At 33.2% G+C, this 22790-nt stretch overlaps 1 protein-coding gene across 10 annotated transcripts in view; it reads right to left on the bottom strand.

The window, feature by feature from the left end:
* The window catches only part of Tfec (transcription factor EC), a 207153-nt gene that overhangs the window by 32698 nt on the left and 151665 nt on the right, over nucleotides 1-22790 (bottom strand). For 8 of the 10 annotated variants that reach the window (XM_047560781.1, XM_047560784.1, XM_047560780.1 and 5 more), the window contains one exon: nucleotides 2927-3178. In XM_047560781.1, the coding sequence (XP_047416737.1) occupies nucleotides 2927-3178 (252 nt within the window). Of the gene's footprint in view, nucleotides 1-2926; nucleotides 3179-13623; nucleotides 13645-20676; nucleotides 20720-22790 lie in introns of those variants that run through there. The other 2 variants (XM_047560789.1, XM_047560790.1) reach the window with 2 other exon arrangements.

The following is a 22790-nucleotide window of genomic DNA, read 5'->3' as shown; positions in this document are numbered from 1 at the left end:
CAAGTGTGGCTGACGGAATTATTCATTGACTCATCAATCTGCCCAAAATTTGTACTATTATTTTACAGAAAATCATCTTAGGAGCTGGGTATATAAATATGAAAAAGGCATGCTATTTTATTCAAGCAATTAACAAACTAGAGAATAAGAAAATTAACTGAATATATAGAAGGCAGATGTGCAGTGAAAATGACATAAATTGGTTCATTTTTCCCATGTGATATAAATGTTGCCAGGAAAACTGAAAGAATAGGCACCAAACCCAGATAGAGAATCACCAGGGAAAGCGCCTTAGAGGAGAAACTTGAAATCCATTTTCAGGGTGAGGGGAAGTATCAGACAAATGGGTGAGACTGAATGAAAAGGAGGGAAAGAAAGAAAGAAGGAGAACCTGGCCACCATGAGAACCACTAGTCAGCCCATATGGCTAAGTACAGAGCACCGTGGGGATGCTGACTGACAAGTGTAAGGGTCAAGTGTGGAAGGTTATATGTACTCTCTGTACAAATTTGAATTCTATCCTGGAAAGACATGAGATTAAAAAATGATTCTTTTGATTTTATATGTCTTTTGGAGCCATTAATAACCAACTTATTACTAATTTCAGTCACCAAATCCTGAATCCAAGGATGCTTTTCCAGACTTGTCCTGTGGCACCTATGATTTCTGAAGTCTTTGAAATAATGAAATCCTCCCTGGTGTCATAGGAGGACAAGGCTTAGGAGAAAGAACACCTAAAAGTGGTAACAGCTCCCACTCTGCCCTTGTGTTTGGAACTCTTGAACACTAGCTTCAATACAACTCTTCAAGGTTTAGAAATGTGGGTGTGAAAGGTTGAGGACTGAGGCCCCACAACTAATAGGTTGTGGTTCTGTATTAAAATTTCTGTGTAAAGAGAATTTCTGCTTTGAGACATAGACTCCTGGCACCAATCAAAGGATATTAGGAAATTGCAACCACACAGGATTCCTCCTAACTATAAAGATAGTAAGCCTGTGGGTGATGGCTGGGTAGAACTATGTGTACATGATAAGCTAAAGAGATCACACACTGATTAAAGTGATTAAAGACCAAATAAAACTATGATCAAATGAAACATTAATGGTGGTTAGAATGCACTTTTGTGGACATGGTTTAAAGTACAATTATTTGAAAAATAGAAAATTGTTCTTTGAAGCCCTTGTTCACATTGCCCCTAGGCAAATGCAATCCTTCCTTAGGACTTTCAACCCTTCCCTGGAAACACCTAATAGACCACTGAGGACACAAATTTCCTGTATACGTACAAACATCATAAAAACAAAACTGAGATGTGTGCCTATGAAATAAAAAACATGCTGAGAGTAATCTCAGCTGCTCATGAGGCTGAGGCAGGAGGATGGCAAGTTCAAAAACCAGCATCAGCCATTTAGGCAGGCAGTAAGCAACTTAGTGAGACCCTGTCTCTAAATAAAATATTTTTTAAAAGGGCTGGGGATGTGGCTGAGTGATTAAGCACCCCTGGATTCAATCCCTGGTACCAAACAACAACAACAACAAAACATGTTAAGAAAACCTCAGAAGGCATATATGCTGCTTATCCATCTAAATTTATAAGGCATATTTATAAGATACATGAACATTTTCTGGATTTTGCCTACAATTGACTGGTATATACATTTATTTGGGAATATTTTTTCCTGTAAAAATACATCTTCCACAAAAGAAAATTAACTGTATAAAAGGTGGTTCTAAGATATATTGTAATGGGCATAGTTCTAATAATTAATGTAGAGATGATTTTCATCCCACACACATTTTTATGATCTCTGCAGAGTGAATAGAAAATCTGGTTCTATCTGTTGTTTTTTTTTTTTTTTTGAGAGTTCTTTATATGCACACTATTGAAAATTTTCAAGTAAAACCGTGGAGAAATTTACATTCCATTTTTGACTTTGAGTGTCCTAACACGTGGTTGTTTCATATTTCATTAAACCACCTACCAGATCCTTATTTTCCTCTTTTTCAGATTGCTATAAAAATTTGTCTAAAAAAACTTCCTCTATCATTTGGATTCAAATAATGGGATTCTGAGCACTGCTCTTTTGTGCGTGGAGGCCATAGACTTAATAGCTGAAAAGTATCAACCTGATATCGGCAGTAATCACCAGGAATTTAGATTGTGAGATTAAGCCTGGGAGATCATAGGAACATGGCTCCATCTAACAAATCAAAGCAGAAAAAAGAAAAAGAAAAGAGAGCTCAGTTATTGTAGTTTTTCTACATTGAGATATTAAAGTACTTTCTCAAGTTCTAGTTGTGTTCCATTTCCATTCCTTCCTAAGTGTTTTTTGAAGGTTCATTTAAAAGCAAGTCACAATAAACTTCGTAAAAACCTTATGAATATTCTATCCTCAGTCCCACTAAATTCATATTATTTAGCAAGTGGTAGGCAAGAAAATGTCCAAAAACAGACACTGATATATTGAAAATAAAAAATAAATCCAGATATAATTTCATGAAATAGTAAGCACAGTAAAACTATTAATTTTATTCTAATGAAAAATTAGAATTTACTGCTATTTAAATAAGTTGGCCCTGTTTTATAATACTGGTTACTTAAGACTATTGATAAATATTTCAACTAGAGTTACTAAGGAAATCTATAAAATTAAAGTTAAATCTTGTAAACATATTTACTGTTAGGGCCTATTTTGACTCTTATAGGGTATCTAATTGAAGTGAGTATTAAAAATGAATCATAGGAATTTACTCTGCACAATAACTAATATGTATATAATTCATGATTACAGATTAATTAGAACATTTCTTTCACTAGGTTATTTTTCATTTGGAATGTTTACTATAAGCATGTTAATTTCAATTTCTTTAAGTGTTTTTCTCAAACACTGGTGACATAGTTTTCACAACCAGCCATTAGACATACATGCCATTCCTCACTGCCATCTTCTTTCCCAAGAGCTAGTGACTTGGTGAGTGGGGTTCCTGGGAGGCCAGCATCATTGTCAGGACTTGTGAGTCCATGTTGTGTCAGAAGCGCACAGCTTGGCCCTGGAGGGTGTGACTGTTTGAGAGTCTGGTGGACGATTTGGTGGTCAAGGGTCATGAAGGGTTTTACTTGCTGTTTCTGGGATCTCTGTAGCTGAGGTCTTGCAGGACTTTCCAGGTGTGCTGGGACCTACAGAATCAAAACGAAAACAAATACAATGTGGTACATCATCTGGTAAATCAGAGGCCTCCTTCCAGCAGTGGAGTTCTAACAATAAATACTGCAACATCTAGTTTCTCTCAGATCTGTGATCTGTGCTTCTGTTCCAAGTTACACACAATTTGAATGGATTACGGTTTTAAGAACCATAAATTTTTAAGCTTTACTAAAATATCTTCGATGCTTACCAGTTTTTTTGTATACACATGACTAATAATTAGGAATAATTATAAAAGCAGCAATTCTTTTTGAGGATATAAAAAGAAGGCCTAAAATGATTCAAGAAAACTGTAGTTGATTCACTATTATAAGTGATTTATATATAATATATATTCCTGGTGTCCTTTACATTACACATAAAATTCTGTTGACTATAATAACATCTTTCATTAAGAAAATTCCAAATTGCTTATCAGGTAGTAGAAACTAGAATGCATGTGCAAGGTATTAAGTATGATACTCGATGAAAGGCAAAAGTCTAGGTGATTTTTTTCTATTGTTTTCCTTTCTCAAGTTTGTATACTGAGCGAAGATTTATTTGTAAAAATATCAATTTTTAAACCTTTCTGTATTCTAACCTATAATACCAATGAATTGGCAGAGTCATTATTATGAATTGACAGATAAAAGGATTCAGGGAAAAAAAACGAACCACTGCCATGTGCTAACCAATCATCAATGTCCTGTCTTTGGAAATTCCTTCCCACAGAACATACCAGCAAAATTCTGGACATCTTCAGTCTAGTTGTACTAATAAATGTTGTACCATCGATAGTAAAAGGACATTTTTAAGCATCTCAAGCTTTCCCTTTAAAAGCCTATGAATGCAGCATTGCTTGCCAGTTGCCTTTAGATTTACTGTGTAGTGATATGGCTTCTAATATATTTTCCTCAAGTGGTCTATATAAACCTATTTAATATTTCCCTCATGTTAAACAATAGCAAAGATTGCTGTACAGTGCTTATTTTCTTTTTATTTCAGTTATACAAACTACTTCTTAAATCCCTTAACATGCATTAGCCCAGATAAATAGCCTTTACAAAGTATTTTGCATTTAAATTAGCTGGTTTGGGGTACAATATTGTCGTAGTTACTTTAGTTTAATTCTGTTATGCTGACATTTTTTAGCATTATTTTAATTGTACTACCATAAAATAATTTTTCAGTCATATAAAAAAGATTAAGATTGGTAATAAAGATTACACATATTACTAATTATATTGCTATGAGCTTTAAAGTTGTAAAATAACATTTCATTAAAATGCCAGTGGTAATTTTTTAAGGGTAGCCATTTAGATTATCCTACAGTTTTAAGTTAATCCATCTTAATCTGTATACATTTACAAATATACATTATAGATAACATTTTCAGAGTTTCATGAAACTGAATGATCTTTTACATTATGTAACTGAATGCTTAAAGACGTTGTACACTGACAAATAGAAAATATCTTTAATTGTAAGAAAAGCATGCTTAATCAGAATTTACAACATTCATTAGTTTATTCTTTTTTCGCTCTAGAGCTATTGACTCTGAAAGCATTTGTTGGAGTGCATACTCTCCTGCTCTATGAGGAGCACAAGAAAAATTGTGAGATGAATCAGGATTCAAGGAGTTTACAACCTATTAGACACTATTAATATCAATTACAGCAACAACAATAATAAACAATTATACTAGGTACTGTGCTAAGCAAGTTACATATATTATTTTATTTAATCTTTTTTATGAACTTAGGAGATAGGATTTATTAGTATACCCACTGAGATTCAGAAATGTTAAATGATGTGCCTATTATTACTCAGCCAGTGGGGAGGAACTGTGATACAGAACCTGCCTTCCTAAGCCCTACAATAACTAAAATAATTGAAGTACAAAGGAAAGGTCCAGTAGAATATGCAATGAGCTTAAATGCTACAAAAGTATTGCTTTTTAAATCACATATTAGAAGAGAAAATGATAAGCCAGGTGTTGGAAGGAGAGATGGTCCTGACCAGGAAGCAAAGGAATGGAACTCTCAAGATGAAATGAGACAAGAAGTTGGAAGATAGTCACAAATCTCACTCATGATAAAGAACTCACATAGGTACTTTCCCTTTTTAAAGCAAGACTACCATCTCCTGTTCAGATCATTCAGTACAGAGATAGGATACAATATAAATGGGACCAATCCTAACTGCATTATTAGCTGCGTATGGAGAATTACAAGACCTAACAGGCAAAAATAAGAGCTGTCTGGATCCTGTCTGTGTAGCATTTGAAAACTGAGCAGAAGATTCTAAAAGCTTCATGGAACAGGGGAAGATTCACAGAAATGTGATAACACTACTCCCCAGAAAATCTCTGACCTTTGCTCTCACAGACTAATACGAGAACAATGGCACAACTTAGTGTGAAACCCAGTTAAACCCTGCACTCCTCATTTTAAAATAATTTTACACTGCATAGGTTCTGAAGATGTAAAAAGATCAGTTGCATTACTTTTACTGAATATCCCCATATTTCATAGGATGAAGTAAATTAAATTATAGGTTGCTGTTAATCATTTATTCAACTAATCAAGAAACCTCTTTTGATTGTCAAACATGTGGGCACTGAGCAGCTCTGAAGGGAGAAGGGAGATGACCAAAACACCCCACTCTCAAATGACTGACAGTCAAGCCACAGTCAGAACAGGGATGAAGAAACTGTACTCTCCAAGGGCAAGAACTATATTTATCTTAATGGCTGCTCTACTGCCATACTTCTGTACATAGTCCAGAGAATGCTACACAGCAGGAATTTAAAAATTATGTGCTCATCTATGTGTGAAATTCATGAATGAAATATGGAGTCATTAGAATGCAGTGGGAGAGTACTATGGTGACCATGGAGAGCTTTGGGAATTTACTAAAAGAGTCAATTAATCATATTCAGAATATCAAAGTCTTCACCTAGAAGGCTAGGGCTGCTGCAGGTTATGATGTATCTCGTTGAACTGCCAAAAAGATTAAGACCATTGAAATAAAGGGAAATTTTGCTATTGAAAATAGTAAGCAAATCAAATATCCAGAAATCTGAATTATGTTTCAACAATTAGTCCCTTAATGCTACAAACTAAAAATATACGTAATGCTTCCACTTCCCTGACACCTTACCATCACATTACTAAAGGCCTATTTATAGCACTTTTCTTTTACTTTTTTGGTTTTTACTAATCACATCATATCTACTAAGACAAAAAATTACAAGGCATACTAGAAGGCAAATAACACTGAAGACACAAAGAAATCATCAGACCCAGACTCAGATATAGCATAAAATTGAGATTATCATATTGGGAATTTAAAAAGACTATGACTAATAAGCCAATGGTACTAATGGATAGAGTAGAACACATTCAAGAATACATGGGCAATGTAAACAGAGCAATGGAAATTCCAATAAAGAATTAAAAGGAAATGCTAGAGATCGAAATTAGTAACAGAAAAGAAGAATGTCTTCGATCAGTTTATCCATAGATTGAAAACAACTGAATAAAAAAATAAGAACTTGGGGATTCTAAACTGAACATTGAAAATTGATATGCAGGGGTTGGGAATTTGGCTCAGTGTCACAGTGCTTGCCTAGCATGCACATGGCCCTGAGTTTGGTCCTCGTCCCTGAGGAGGAGGTGGGGTGGAGAAAGTGAGAAAAATTGAAATGCAAATAGAAATAAAAGCTTGAAAAAATGAGAATATTGAAGAACTGTGGGACAGTTACCAAAGGCTTATCTTACACATAATGAAAATATCAAAGGATTAAAATAAAGAGAAATGAAGAGAGATAAATTTAAAACAGTAATGACTGAGAATTTGTCCAAATTAATGTCAGAAATAAAAGCACAGATCCAGAAATTTCAGAGAATACCAAGAAGGATAAACATAAGAAAAGAGAAAGGGAGAAGGAAAGGAAAGGAAAAAGAAGAGAAAGGAAGAAGCAAGTAAGTTATGCTGTGTGAATGATATTCAAAGTACAAAAAAAAAATCAAAGATAAAGGAAAAAATCATGAAAAAAGCTAGGGGAAGGAGAAGGGAAATAATTCACTTATAGAAGAGCAAAGATAAAATTTATAGCTGAATTTCTCAGAAACCATGCTAGCAAGAAGAGAGTAGAGTGAAATAAATAAAATGTTGAGAGATACCAATCTAAATTCTTTATCCTGTGAAATTTCCCCCCAAAAGTGAAGGAAAAATAAGGATTTTCTCAAGGAAACAATAATTGAGAGAATTTATTGCTAGTAGATCTGTCTAACTAGAAGTGTTAAGAGAAGTTATTAATTTAGCAGGAATGTAAATGATGTCGGTTAAAAAATCAGTTCTACATAAAGAAAGAGCATCAGAAAAGGAATGAATGAAGAAGAAATAAAATCTTTTCTTTTTCTTATTTTTAATTGATCTAATACATAACATTTTCAAAATGATAGTAGTAATGTATTTATATATATATGCATAATAACATATATGCATACACTTATGTATTCTTATGAATAAGTGAACAAAAGCAATGATACAAGAATTAGGAAGAAGGATATCAGTATTCTTTTGTTATTATAAGGTATCTGTAGCACCCATGAATTGCTTTTTTAGAAAGTGGACGTTTAGTATTTGTAAAAGTATAATGAAAACCCTAAGGCAACCACTAAAAAAAGGTTTAAAAAATAATTACAACTGATTTGCTAAGAAAGGAGAGAAGATGTCATCATCATAAAAACCTCAATTAAAACTAAAAGGATTGAAAAAAGCATAGAAAGCAAAAATATGAACAAAAAATAAGGATAACAAATAAAAATGGTGATAGATATTTATTCAACTATACAATAACTACTTTGAAAATCAATTATCTAAATGTGCTAATGAAAAAAGAATAAGAAATCTACTTTCAATATAAAGGCACATGTGGATTAAAAGTAAATGTATGTAGAAAGATATATTAACATTAACCCAAAAAAATGCAGGAAGAGCTATAATAATTTCAGACAGGGAAGATCTCATGGCAAGGAAAGTTATCAGGAATAAGTGAAACATTACAGAATGATAAGGGCCAATTCTCTAAGAAGGTATTAACCATCCTTAATGTATGTATACTAACAACAGAAATGACAAGTTACTTAAGGTAAAAACAGAGAATGCCAGGAGGAGATGAGTCCACTGTTATAGTTTGGAGACTTCAACAGTCTCTATCAAAATACATGGATGCAGCATGGAGAAAATCAGTAAGAATATAATAACTCAATAATGTCAACAAAACGGGATGTAATTGAGACCTATAGACTACCTCATCCAACAAAAACATAATGCACATGTCTTTCAAGTTCACATGAAACACCAAAATAGATCATTTTCTGGGCTACAGAATGCATTAACAAGTTTAAAAGAATAGAAATCATTAAATGTCTACTCTAAGTTGATGGAATCACACTAGAAATCCCATAACACCAATAGCTAGAAAATCCAACAATATTAGAGAAACACATTTCTAAACTACATGAGTCAAAGAAATGTCAAGAATTCTGAAAGAGTTTGAACTAAATAACAATTAAAAGCACAACTTCTCAAAGTGTATGGTGTACAGTGTAAGGAATGCTTAGAAGGAAGTTTATAATATTTGATGCATATATTTAAAAAGAAGAAAAAATTAAATTTTACATTTTAAAAATCTAAGTTCCAACTATGCCTATCTGCCTGTAGTTTCAGATATTCAGGTGACTATGGAAGTTCTGGAGGACCACTTGAACTCATTAGTTTGAGACTAGCCTAGGTGACAGTAAGACTCACCTAAAAAAAGAAGTTCTGCCACTCTGGAACACAGTATGGAGATTCCTCAGAAAACTTGGAATGGACCCACTGTTTGACCCAGTTATCCCATTCCTCAGTTTATACCCAAGGACCTAAAATTAGCATATTATAGTAACACAGCCACATCAATGTTTATAGTTGCTCAATTCACAATAGCTAGATTTTGGAACCAACCTAGATGCCCTTCAATAGGAGAATGGATAAGAAACTGTGGTATATATACACAATGGAATATTACTCAACCATAAGAATGATAAAAATTATGTCATTCAGTGGAGAATAACATGGTAAGTGAAATGAAATAAACCAATCTCCAAAAACCAAAGACAGAATGTTTCCCTTATAAGTGGATGATGATACCTAACAGTGCAGGTGGCGGGGAGGGTAAGAGAAGAATGTGAGAAACGTTGGATTGTGTACAGGGAAATGGGGGCAGGGGGGCAGGGGAAGGAAAATATGGGACTGAGACAGACATCATACCCTATATACATGTATGATTACACAAATGGTATGAATCTACATTGTGTACAACCATAGAAATGTAAAGTTGTGCCCCATTTATGTAAAATGAATTAAAATGCAGTCTTTAAAAAAAAAAGAAAAAGAAAAAAATAAAGGAGAAAATAATAATATAAAGCAGAAGTCAGTATTGAAAACAAAAAAAAATCAGTAAAGAAAAAAAAACAAAGCCTGTTTTGTTTTGTTTTGTTTTTTTTTAAATATCAGTAAAAATCAATAAGTCTCAAACTAGGTAAGCCAAAAAAAAAAAAAAATACAAATTACAAATATCAAAAATGGTAGCCAGACATGCATGGTGATACATATACTGCTGTAGTCCCAGCTACTTGACTGAGGTGGGAGGATCAAAACAAGCTTGAGCAACACACATTAAAAAATAAATAAAAGACAGGAAGGAAAAAAAGAAAATAAATGAAGGGACTTCATTTCAGAGTCTACAGATATTAAAAAGATAATAAATTACTACAGTGAATAACTCTATGCCCACTGGTTTGATAATCTAGATGAAATGGATCTATTCCTTGAAAGACATACATGCCAACACTCAAAAAAGAGAAAACTGTTAGGCCTATATATATATTAAGCAAATTTAATTTGTTTCCAATACATTTCCCAAACAGAAATTACTAAACTCAGATGCATTCACAGGAGAATGCTAACAAACTTTTAGGAAGACATAATACTTATTCTCTATGTTTTTTGAAATTAGAAACAGGGAATACTTCATTCTATGAGATCAGCATTATCTTAATGTCAAAATCAAACAGAGATACAGTAGATGCAGAATAAGCATTTGACAAAACTCAACACTACCAGGAAACTAAGAATTAAGGATATCTTATCTAACTTGATAGGGAATATTTATAAAAACACTGCAGCTAGCACCATACTTTTTGGTGAAAAGCTAGAAACTTTCCATTAAAGTCAGAATGTTCCCTCTCACCATTTCTTTTAAACATTGTACCTGAAGTAATAACTAAAGCAGTAATACAAGAAAAGTAAATAAAACACATATATGTAGGAAGGAGGAAATAGAACTGTCTTGTTCATAGATGACATGATCATTGATGTGAAAAGTCGAAACTATTAACAACAACAAAAAAGAAAACTCTTAGATCTAATTAGTAAGTATAGAATGTTTATGGATTATAAGGTTAATATGCAAAAGTCAATTTCTTTCCTACATAGTAACAATGAACACATGAAGTTTGAAATTAAAAATACAAAGTCATTTATACTAGCACCCTGAGAAGTGAAATACCAAGGTATAAATCTAACAAAATATATACAAGATGAGGAAAATTACAAAACTCTGATGAAAGAAATCAAAGAATAGCTGGACAGATACTCTTTCAAAAACGGGAAGACTCATCTTTGTCAAGATGCCAGTTCTTCCCAACTTTATCAACAGTTTTAATGTAATCCAATCAAAATCACAGCAAAATTATTTTGTGGTTATCAACACATCGACTAAAGTTTATACCAGAGGTAAAAGACTCAGAATAACGAACATGGTATTAAAGGAGAATGAAGTTAAAGAGCTGACACTGACATTAAAACTTACTATGAAACTACAGTAATCATGACAATGTGGTATAGCAAAAGAGACAAATTGGTCAGTAAAATAGAATAGAGAGTCCATAATAGAGACAAATAGATATAGTAACTGATCTTTGACAAGGGAACAAAGTCAGTACAATGGAGAAAACATGGTTAAGGAACAATAGGGACATCCACATACAAAAATAAGTGAGTCTAGGCACATACTGTTATGGTTTGGACTTAAATGTCCCCCCGAAGGTTATGTGTTGAAGACTTTATTCCCAGTGCACAGTATTCAGAGATGGGATTTTAGGAAAATGATTGGATCATGAAAGTGTTGATATTATGAATGGATTTATCCATTAATGAATGCATAGCTTAATGGGTCTTGAGGGAAGGGTTTATTTTAAAAGTGATCTTTGTTTCCTGGTCACCACAAGTAAACAGATTTCCTCTGTCATACACTTCTGCAATGATGTACTTTCTCACCATAGACCCAAAAGCAACTGAGTCAAGTGACCATGGACAGAAACCTGTGGAACTGTGAGACAAAATAAAGTTTTCATCCTTTAAATTGATTTCTCTTGGACCTTCAATCACATCAATGGAAAGTTAACTAAAATACATATTCTAAGCCCTTAACAAAAATTAACTTAAAATGAATTACAAAACTACATGTAAAATAAAAGTTATAAAACTCCTTTGAAATAACATAGTAGAAAACATAAATGACCTTTTTTGTGGTGTAAACATTTTTAAAAAACAATGATAAGTTTATTAAACTGGTCTGCATTAAAATTAAAATTTTCTGCTCTGTAAAAGTTCCTCTCCAAAGAATAAAAAGGGAAGCCGTAGACTAGAAGAAAATATGCATGTGATAAAAAACTATGATTTTAAATATTTAAAGAATTCTCAAAACTCAACAATAAAAAGATCAGCAGCCACACAAAAAAGATGACCAAAGGCCTTATCAGACATCTCAGGAAATAGGATACACAATTGATAAATAAGCATATGAAAAGATGTTCTACATCATATGTCATCATGGAAATGAAAATTAAAACAATAATATACCACTATACACTTATTAGAATGACCAAAATCTGGAATACTGACATCATCAAATGCTGGCAAGAATATGAAGCAACAAGAATTCTCATTCATTGCTGGTCAGAATGCAAAACAGTACAGGTATTTTGGAAAACAGTTTTGCATTTTTAAATTGAACTAACCATTCTTTTACCATATAATCCACTAGTTGCACCCTTGTTATTTACACAAATAACTGGAAACATGTCCACTCAAATATCCACACATGGATATTTATATATCAACTTTATTCAAAATCTTGGAAGCAATCATGATATTCTTCCTAGCAAGTGGATAAACCACCTATGATACATCCAAACAATGGAACTGGATTATGCACCAAAAAGAAATGAGTTGTGACTCTACCAAAAGATGTGGAGGAAAGTGAAGTTCATGTTTCTAAGTAAAAGAAGCCAATCTAAAAAGACTATATCCTACAATGTGAACTATATAACACTCTGGGAAATGCAAAATTATGAAGACCAGTGTTTGTCATAGACTAAAAGATGGGAGGGATGCTTAGGAAGACCAAAGATGATTGGATTTCCAAAGCAATTAAACTTGTGTGTATAATACTATAGTGGTGGATAACATAATTATACTTTTTTCCCCAAAATAATGGAGTGTAAAATACCAACAGCAAACCCTTAATGTAAACTATGGACTTCAGGTGATAGTGAGATACCAGTGCAGGTTCACCAGTTCTAACAAATGCACCACTCTGGTGAGATGTTGACAGTGGTGAAGTTTGTACAAGTGCAGGGTAGGGAATATATGGGAAATCTCAGTACCTGCAACAATCTTGCTGTGAACATAAAACTTGTCTAAAACATGAAGTCTTTGTTAAAACTTTAACAGAGGGTTAGATTCACTAAGAGAACCAGGGACAATGGGATTAATGAGTAAACAAAGTATTTAAGAAATATAGAATCACACAAATTCCTGTAAGAACAATACCTAAAAAGAGTTGGTCAGAAAGGAAAAAGTCATCTCTGAATTGCAGGAAGCATAATCTTTAGGAAATTATAATCAGGAAATACAAAATGTAGGGACTGGGAGATAGCTCACTTGGTAGAGTGCTTGCCTTGTAAGCACAAGGCCCTGGGTTCGATCCCCAGCACCCCCCCCCCAAAAAAAAAAGAAATACAAAATGTATGTATCTATGAGTTCAATCTGTTTCCCTTTTTCCTATTTGTTTTTAGAGTAAATAAGTGCAGGAATTCTGTGTACAAAGGAATTAATGGAAATCCAAGAGGAAAATAGCATAGGGACACAGAGAAGTCAGGTATCTTTCTTGGATACTAACAGGTGAAAAAACAATTTTAGGATATATGGTACCTGATTTAAAATTCCAGAGTTTGGATCAGTTTTGGGAGGGTTCAGGTTTATAAATCACCAAAGATTTAGTTAGAAATTAATTAAGATTGACTAAATGTCATCAACTGACCTGCTTGCACTTGGATTTAACATTGCCTGGTAGATAGAAGAGTTGTGGAGTAACAGGTCAGCCATGCAATACTGTTGAAAGATTCTCTTCCCTGTGTGGAAATATGCTTATTTTCACATAGTAGGTTTCAAATTGCTCTTCTAGATTAATGCTTCCATTCCTCCAATTTACTTTGCAATATTCTACAATGTAGTCTTTTGACCTAGTGCTTATATGGATTTTAGATCCTACCAAATGGATATCAGATTATATTCTATAAGGAAATCTAAGAAACAAATGGTAGTTATGTCAGAAAACTTTGAAAAGCTCCACAAACCCCATGATTTTCTACTCTATAACACTATCTATCTGTATTAAAACTCCCCAAGTATTGTTAGATGTCATATAAATTATTTTAAATATAATTCATATTTAGGTAGGTTTACATTTATTTAGTTTCTTTAAAAATTTTATCTCTTTATAGAGAAAGCATAAGATAATGGTCAAGTTCTTACTTAATTCTTCAGCATTTACTCAGCAAACATTTAATGACAGTTTGCTTTTTGGTAAATTCAATTCCCAGGGATTCAGTCATCTCCAGAAGCACAGATGTGACTCATGTGTCATGTTCACCTAGAGACCACTATCTAAACAGAGGGCAAAGACCTGTGAGGAGATGAATCAGCTTCAGTGTATTGGCCTTAGAAACACAGAACTAAAAAGTGATGACAAACATCACACAAGCAATTACCTCTGTAACAATACCTTTTATCAGCATTATTTTGACAAGTAAATCCAATTCACAAAACAAATAAATGAACACCTAACTATTGAGGTAGGAACTGGAATAAAAATATCTTCAATCAGAAATAGATTTATTTGAATATATTACCTGGTAATAATATTAAAAACTCACAGACCACCACCAAATACATACATATGCATGTACACACACACATATCAAAAACCAAGACACACAATTCTGTTCACTACAATATGACAGCCCTTATTTAATTTTGTTCATTTTATACTAAGATTGAATTTAATAAATGAAGTAAAAAGTTTGGACTTCACAAGTGAATAATAGGTAACTATAATTATGTTCCTGTATCAGAGGTATATAAGGGGAAATCTATTTTGGGGGGCTTATGAATGTACTACCTCCTAGGTACCAACTCATAAAGCCACATGACATTTGTTAATGTTCTGCAGTAAAGATTAATAACTCATTTCTTCAAATCTTACTTTCCTCACAGCAGTCTGTGGATATGATATCCATAAATCTCATTTTGACTAAACCTAAAATTATACAGTCGAGCTTGTCTGATTGAGATATAACTACTGAACTAAAGTAGGACTCAGTTCATCAAAAGTTTTACTTAGTTTTCTGAATAACTGTCAGCATATTTCAGTTGAGTATTATATAATCCAAAGCTATTAATTGATAATAATATAAAATGTGATTGTAACATATTCCTTCAGTCTCAATCATTTGAATTTGGATAATTCCAATGGTGTGTCATTGAGATGAGATCCACACTTAAAAGACTTTAGAAAGATGTGAATGTTATTAAGCCAAGTTTTGCTAATTTAATAGTGTTCTAGCAGCAAAATTCTTGCATTCAACAAGCACTTGCATTTAGACTCTAAAGTCTAGCTTCTCTTACAACTCCATCTAACTCCATTTGTGTGTGTGCTTATTTGTTTTGTTTATACTGGTTCCTTGGTAAACTTACCATTTCATACCATCAAAAAAATAGAACAAATGTCAGAAATAACTGACTGTCTTAGTGTGACCTGTGTATTTGAAATTTTTGTATATTTGAAATTTTTTGAGCTGTAAACATGAATCAAAAATCACATCAGAGACTCACTACTTTCCGGGGACTTCAAAACAATACAACCATCATGCACTCACTATGACCAAATGATCACATCAATAACCAAAATAAGTTGATATGAAACATTCAGAAAACTTAAGCCATGGGACTTTAAAATATATTTGTGATTGTGTTTGCAGGTTTTAGCATTTAACACTTCTGTGAATAGTTTTGAATGCCTACTACGCTTCGGGTTTTATGCTACTGTAACGGGTTCTGGGGATATAATGATAACAAATCAGACATAACACATTTTTCAAAGAGTTCACAGTCTATTAGGAGAGATCAATATTTAAAACATATAATTATAATACAATGTGACAAGTCCTGTGAAAGAAAAAGGTGCCATAAAATCAACCAGAGAGACCTAGATAAAATGTGAACATGTCATTTGAATGAAAGTCAGTTTCTGCTACTAATTGCACTGACTCATTCATTAGCAAATGCATGAATATCTATTACTACAGGAACTTCAGTGGGTAACAATGGTCAGCAAAGTCAAATATGGTCCCTATCCTCAGGTAGCTTGTGGCAGGTGAAAGACACAAATTTTAATCCAACAATCACACGAATGACGACATGTTTTCAAGTGCTATAAGTGGTGGAAAGATAAATAAACATGACTGTGAGCATGTGGGAAAAGGATATTATCTAGGCAAAGGTAAAGGACTTCCCAGAGGAAGGAGATGAGACAAATGTACTGAAAAGAGATAATCAAGCTAGAACAGAGAGATTATGGCAGGGCCAGAGCCTGCACAGGTCAGTAGCACCAGCTCATGCAATTTTTTAGATTTCAAAATGTTCTTTATCACAGGGATGACATGATTACAGTTTAGTCAGATGAATTCTCAAGGGGTAAATGAGGAATTAAAGAAAGAAGAAAGTGTTGCTTAAACCCTTGTGAAGAGGGCAAGGTGGTCAGGTAGACACAAGTAAGAAATTAAAGAGATGTGACATGTTGTATACTAGGGTTCTCAGCTTCTGCGACTGGATGAATAGTGATGTTCTTCATTGAGAAGACGGGGGTTTTGATATGATAAGGCATTGTGAATTTAGTTTTGAATTTATTACATTTTTGAGGACTTAAAGGTGTTCAGGAAGGATATGGAGTCAGTAGTAGGTCTATGTGTATGAAACTCAGAAGTAAGTTCTGGGCTTAATTATTTCAAGGATGGATTTACATACTACCTAAACTTAGATTGCTGAGATGAACACAGAAGAAAGAAGATAAGAGGCCTTGAAATAAACATGGTAGACTGACTTCCAACTTCTAACTGCACATAGGAAAATCTATTCTGATAATAAACCCTTTTTCCTCAGTTCAACTGATGTGGGGTGTGTGTGTGTGCGTGTGTGCACGTATTTTTTTAAAACTTATTTGAAATTTATGTGTGTTACATTGTCGGGTAGGTTTCCTTAATTAGATAACTATATTAGTTTGCTTCATTTCCAAAATTCTGCACTCAATTCTTTGATACATAAGAACCTTCTTAGTACAGCTGTTTTATAACATTCATATTACCAGTCCTCAAGACTGCAATTCCAAAATGCAAAGTTTTTTTTTTTTAAATCAGAGGGACTAAACCACTATAGTGCACCAATAAAAAATATGGAAAAGATCAGACAGGTTTTTTTCTTTCTTTTTTTAAGATTCACATAATCTCATTTATTAACAAAATCATTATATATATATAATGAAATATAATGAGGTTGCTATATGGTTTTCTTTATCACACTTAGAGAAAATATTCATATGAGTTACTGCAGTTATAGTAATGTGTTTAATTATAAAATGCTGTCTGAGCCCCCAGGGGATGTCAAATGATAAATAATATGTGGACTATATTACCATTCTGGATCTGAAACATTAAGAATTCTAAAACACATTTAGCTGTATACTTTTGGATAATATATTTGTATCTTTTTTATTGTTTATTGCATGAACAACATGTGAAAAAACTATGCTACAAGCTTTATATATATTAACTTCTTTAATTTCATGGTATCATAAAATTTTACAATATCATAAAAATCCAATGGGCTTGCACTGGTGGACTGAGGCAGAGGCTTGCCTGAGCTCAGAAGTTCAAGGCCAACCTGGACAGCCTAGTGAGATCCTGTCTCTTAAAAAAGCAGAATATAAATAAAAATTGTAATGTCAGTACAATATTAAATTTCTTATTATTTTTTAAAATTATAATATATCAGAAATTAAAACCCAAATTGAGCATATGCTGCCTTGGAGAAAAAAACTGAAATGAAGAACTGTCCTTTTCAATCCAACAAACCAAATGAATGAACAAATAATTATTCTTTGTTTAATAAGAATGCATTTTCAGGGCTGGAGTTGTGGCTCAGTGGTAGAGCGCTTGCCTAGGATGCATGAGGCACTGGGTTCAATTCTCAGCACTGCATATAAAAAAATTAAAATCCATTGACAACTAAAAAAATATTTAAAAAAAATAAAGTTAAAAAAAAAGAATGTATTGTCCAAGTATAACAACAGTTTATTTGGTATCGTTAAAGATATTTGTATTTAGGATTTATAAAGCTAAACTAAAATAGTTATATGCTTTTTAGTAGTTTAAGTTCCCCTACAATTCAATAATTTGCCATAAGTGTAGAAATAAGCAGGCTTGTTACTTAAGTTAGATTTAGTAATGTGTCTTCATTTTCTTTTCAAAAAGTTTATCTTATTGCATTAGAGGTTAATGATTAGTATTTATTAAGAAGATTTTTATAAAGCAAAAAGACATTTTGCTTCAGAAATCAACAACTATGTTTAGCTGATGCTTCACACTTCACAGTCACTTTCAACTTAAAACAAAGCTCTACCGTAATGCTTAAAGGTACTATTTTTCATCCTTGGTACAGTGACCTTTCGATATCATTTTCATTATGAAGTTGTGAACCGCTCTTTCAAGGATGCAGAGAGAAAAGGAGAAACAAGACTGACTTCTTTAAAAGGTCATATTTCAAATATCTTAGAAACTCATCAATGCATTTAAAAAAAAACTACATGTTCAAAAATAGATCTAAAGCCATAAATGGGAACATCTGTGATAAATATCCAAACCTTCCTATGTTTGCCATCTGTCATATCATTCTGTTACAAATGCACTATATTTATCATTTTATTACATCCTAATGGTTGGATTTGGGATGACACCAACTCTTCAGACCTTATAAAAGAAATTCATAGGCTACTTAATGTAATTGAGTATATGATAAAGAAATTTACACTTTTCTACAAGAATAAAGATCATAAAGGTTTGCTCCTGAAAAAATTCTAAACAATTAATATGATTTTATAATATTTTCAGCTGTAAAACTTTTATATCCTTTATCCACTTACTTTGTGGGTTGATATATTATCATCAATTAATAAAGTCATTTCTATCATAATAAAATGTCATCATTAGAACTGCAGTATTCTAGTCTAACCATTTTCTAAAGAATATGATTGGGCATTTTAAGTAGTTAAATATTAAAATAATCTAATTGAAAATGAGACTTTTAGATTATTCATTTGATTGACAAACTGCACAAAACGGCTTTGTTTCATAAGTACATTTCAATCACTCAAATTTTGGGATATTACTAGCATTTCTGAGAAAGGAAAAAATGTATCTTGGCTTTTTTTTTTTTTTTTTTTTTTACTTAACTAGTAAATATGGCTGGTTTTGCTTTGCATGCTTTACAGGCACCTGTTATTAAAATATCTACATTTAATCAAATTTCTCAAGTATTGTGCTTCTCTGTAGGAAAGATCTTCAGTTATACAGTTGTCATAGTTTCATCCTTCCCTTATAACTCAAGAACAATGTTCCTTTAGAATCAAAGAAACATACTTCTGCATTAAATTTTTATGGTTATAAAAGTACATTGCCATGAAACATTAATTGATTAAGAAGAATCACAGGACCCATACACTAGTCCAAAGCTCCAGAATGCAAAATAAAAGTAGTAGTCATCCTAAGTTGAAACGAATACTCTAGTGATTTGAGTAAAATGCCCCCCTACCTCCTTTCATTAAGAAACTAAAGTACAAGCAGGTTATCATATTTGCTACAATCAACACAGGCAAAGAGTAAATTCAGTTTCTCATCTTTTGACTCTAAGTAGGATATCCTTCCAAACTGTAGGCTCTTTGTTATTAGTGCACTAAGACAATCACATTAATCTCTGGGCTTTATTATTAAAGTGAAAAAAAAATAGTGTATCCTATAGAGATATACAATACAAGACAAAGTACTTCACTCTCTGATGTAAAACAGTTGCAGTTTATTTCTCAATATTAGTAGAATTTGTCTTAATTGGCTCACTATTCTGATTTTGTTTCGCTTAATGTTTTCTTGTCTATTTTGTGGCCACTGCATACTGCAAAATCGGGGTTCTCCACACAGTATGGGACAATGCTATAACTACAATCTACCACCAAGAAATAATAACTCTAGAGAAGTGTTCCTTTCTTGAAGTTGTTTTGTTCCACTTCAGTCTCAAGATTTATGTAATAAAAAGCACACTGAGGTCCCAACCCTCTTTCCCAAGAGAATTTTGTTTCCTTATACCATCTTTGCTGTTATCTTAATGTTTCACTACCCCCAAATCTCATAATTCCTTTTCACAAGAGAGAAAGTATGGGTGGGGAGTAAGCAGTAGGAGGAAAAAATTAATTTTGTTTTCAGTTTGACTTATTCTAACCAAATATTATACTATTCCACATAGTATCTTTTAACTTCTTCTCTGAGGAATAAAGGTAAGATATGAACAAATGCATATAAGAAGTTGGCAAGAATTAAAGTGACAGAAAAGTTCTCCATAAGATCTTTGTTTTATGTCAATTGCTTTTGAGAAATTAAAAATCAAATGCTGGGTAATATTGTAGTTTGGGAATATGTGAAAAGTATTTTACTATTATTTCAGGTAGGATGACTCAGGATCCTTTTTCTACACTGACTTGAGCAGACAAACCAACTTAATAAAAGGAAAAAAAACTTTTTCATTGAAATTAAAAGGATACAATGAAAATGCATTAAAAAATATGTTGTATTAGCCTTTAAAATTCTTTCCAATTATTTGCAATGACTCTGTTGAAGGTATAAGAATCCTTCCCCCACCAAAGATGTCCTCAGTTTAATCCCCATAACCTCTGGATTTGTAGCTTACATTATACAAGGGATTTTGTATTTACCAGTAAATGAAGGATAATGAGATAGAGTGATGATCCTGGTATAGCCAGTGCAATCTCAAGGGCTCTTAACAGAAAGGCATCACAGAGTCTCACAGGAGATGTGACTGTGGAAGCAGATGTCAGGATGGTATGGAGCACAGAGCCCAAGAATGTAGGCTTCCTTAGAAACTGGAAAAGACAGAAAACAGATCCTCCCTGGACTCTCCACATAGGGGACTAAACCTTGCCAGCACGGACTACAGCCCCATGCAACTCACTTTGCAATTCTGTCCTCCAGAACTGAACGCTAATAAATTTCTCTCCTATATGGTAAATGTGCTATAGCAGCAAGAGGAAACAAATGAATATGTAGTTTTTAATTCTGAGGTTTTATTTTCTCCTTCTTATAACATTACAAATGTTGCTCATGACTTCTAAGAAACAGCCTGCCTAGAAATGCTGGTAATATAGACTTCCCAATTCATAACTGAAACTATTTGAGGAACACTCAAACAAAGGTCAGTTCCCCAAATCTAATGTTTAACTAACTCGTAAATCTTACTAAGATGACCCAGTAGCAGAAGTTACAAAAGCAAAATATTCCCTCTCCCTCTGTCTCTCTCTTTTCCTGTTTCCACCTCTCTCCTCTAAGTTTTATCTCCACAAAATGTAGATGAAAACAAATGAAAATACAATTTAGCAGAAGATAGCTGCTAAGTATGTGCAAATCCTGGTTTAAGCTTTGTTCCTGAAGCTCTTTTAAGTCATTTACAGTTGTTAGCATGATACTAACATGCTCAATCAGAATCTCAAAAATATCCCTCACACAATCATGTGGAGACTGAGTTATTGAAAGACCATCCTAGGTACAAAAATACACATATATAAATAAGTGTTGTATATATGTATATATATATATATACATGTTTTGGTAATATTCTGGGAGAGGATAATAGATGGCTTAAGCTAAAGCAATGATAATATAGTATCTGGAATTGTAAAACAAAAATTAGGCCAAATATTATTCACAAGAGAGGAGTTAAAGAAAAAGTACATGCAGGAATTTGATTGATTTATGCAGGTGGCAAAGGGGAAGGAAGATTCATGTACAATACTGTATTATGAAAGGGAAAAGATTAAGTTATCAAAATAAGGGATAAAAGTAAAAGCAAAAATTTTGAAGGAAAACTGATGAATTCAGCATTGACATAACCAAATCTGAGTGCTTATGGAACATCCAGGAGGGAGACCTAGTGCACAGCTGGATGTGTAGAGTCAGGGACACAGACTTGGTGGGCCAGTTCAGAAGTCACTGAATTAGGGTTTGAGATAAAACCGCACAAGTTGAAGAATTAGAATTAGAAGGAGAGAGCATTAAGTCAGGAACTCTGAGGTGCTTCAACATCTAACGGGTGGAAGAAACTGAAAAAAATCTCAAAAAAGCACAAGGAAAATGAGTACAGCACACTATCACAAAGCCAGTGTCAAACAGAGTTTCAATAAAAAAGTGACTATCAAAGCCAAATGCCACAGATGAGGGACAAGAAAGAGCAGAAGGTACTGCCAGCAGACTGGGGAAAACTGGGTCACTGGCAATCCTCAGGAGTACCATTTCAGGGATGTTGGAGAATCGCAGGCAGCCTGCAGGGACTGGAGTGACTCAGAATTTGGGTGAGGCAACCTAAGGGCCCAGAGGCTCCAGCTCTTCTCTCCACACTCCCAGGGAGGAGCACATCTGTCCTCCTGGCTTGCAATGCCACCACCATGCTAATGACTCTCCAATTTGCATTTCTGTTCCAGATCTGTGTGGGGTAGAAGCTAGAATGCAATGATTTGAGAAGTGAATTGGAGATGCCCTCTTCTCTATTTACTTTCTATGTCAATAACAGCATCTACTCCCAGAGGTAGAAATACCATTTACATGCTAATAAAATATAAATCCCAAACCATAAATCCCAAGGTTATGTTTCTGCTCCAGAATTTTCTCATTCTTTTTGGGAAGTACGGCTTTACATATATGCAATATATATCATATATAAGCTAGATATATAGTGCATCATATATCAATTACATAAATTATTATAGTATATACTATATATGTGCAGTATATTATTCATAGAAAACCGTTTTATAAT

The sequence above is a fragment of the Sciurus carolinensis genome, chromosome 8 (assembly GCF_902686445.1).
Source record: "Sciurus carolinensis chromosome 8, mSciCar1.2, whole genome shotgun sequence".
NCBI lineage: Eukaryota > Metazoa > Chordata > Mammalia > Rodentia > Sciuridae > Sciurus > Sciurus carolinensis.
Note: the sequence above shows the minus strand (reverse complement) of the source record. Positions and strands in the feature narration are given on the sequence as shown.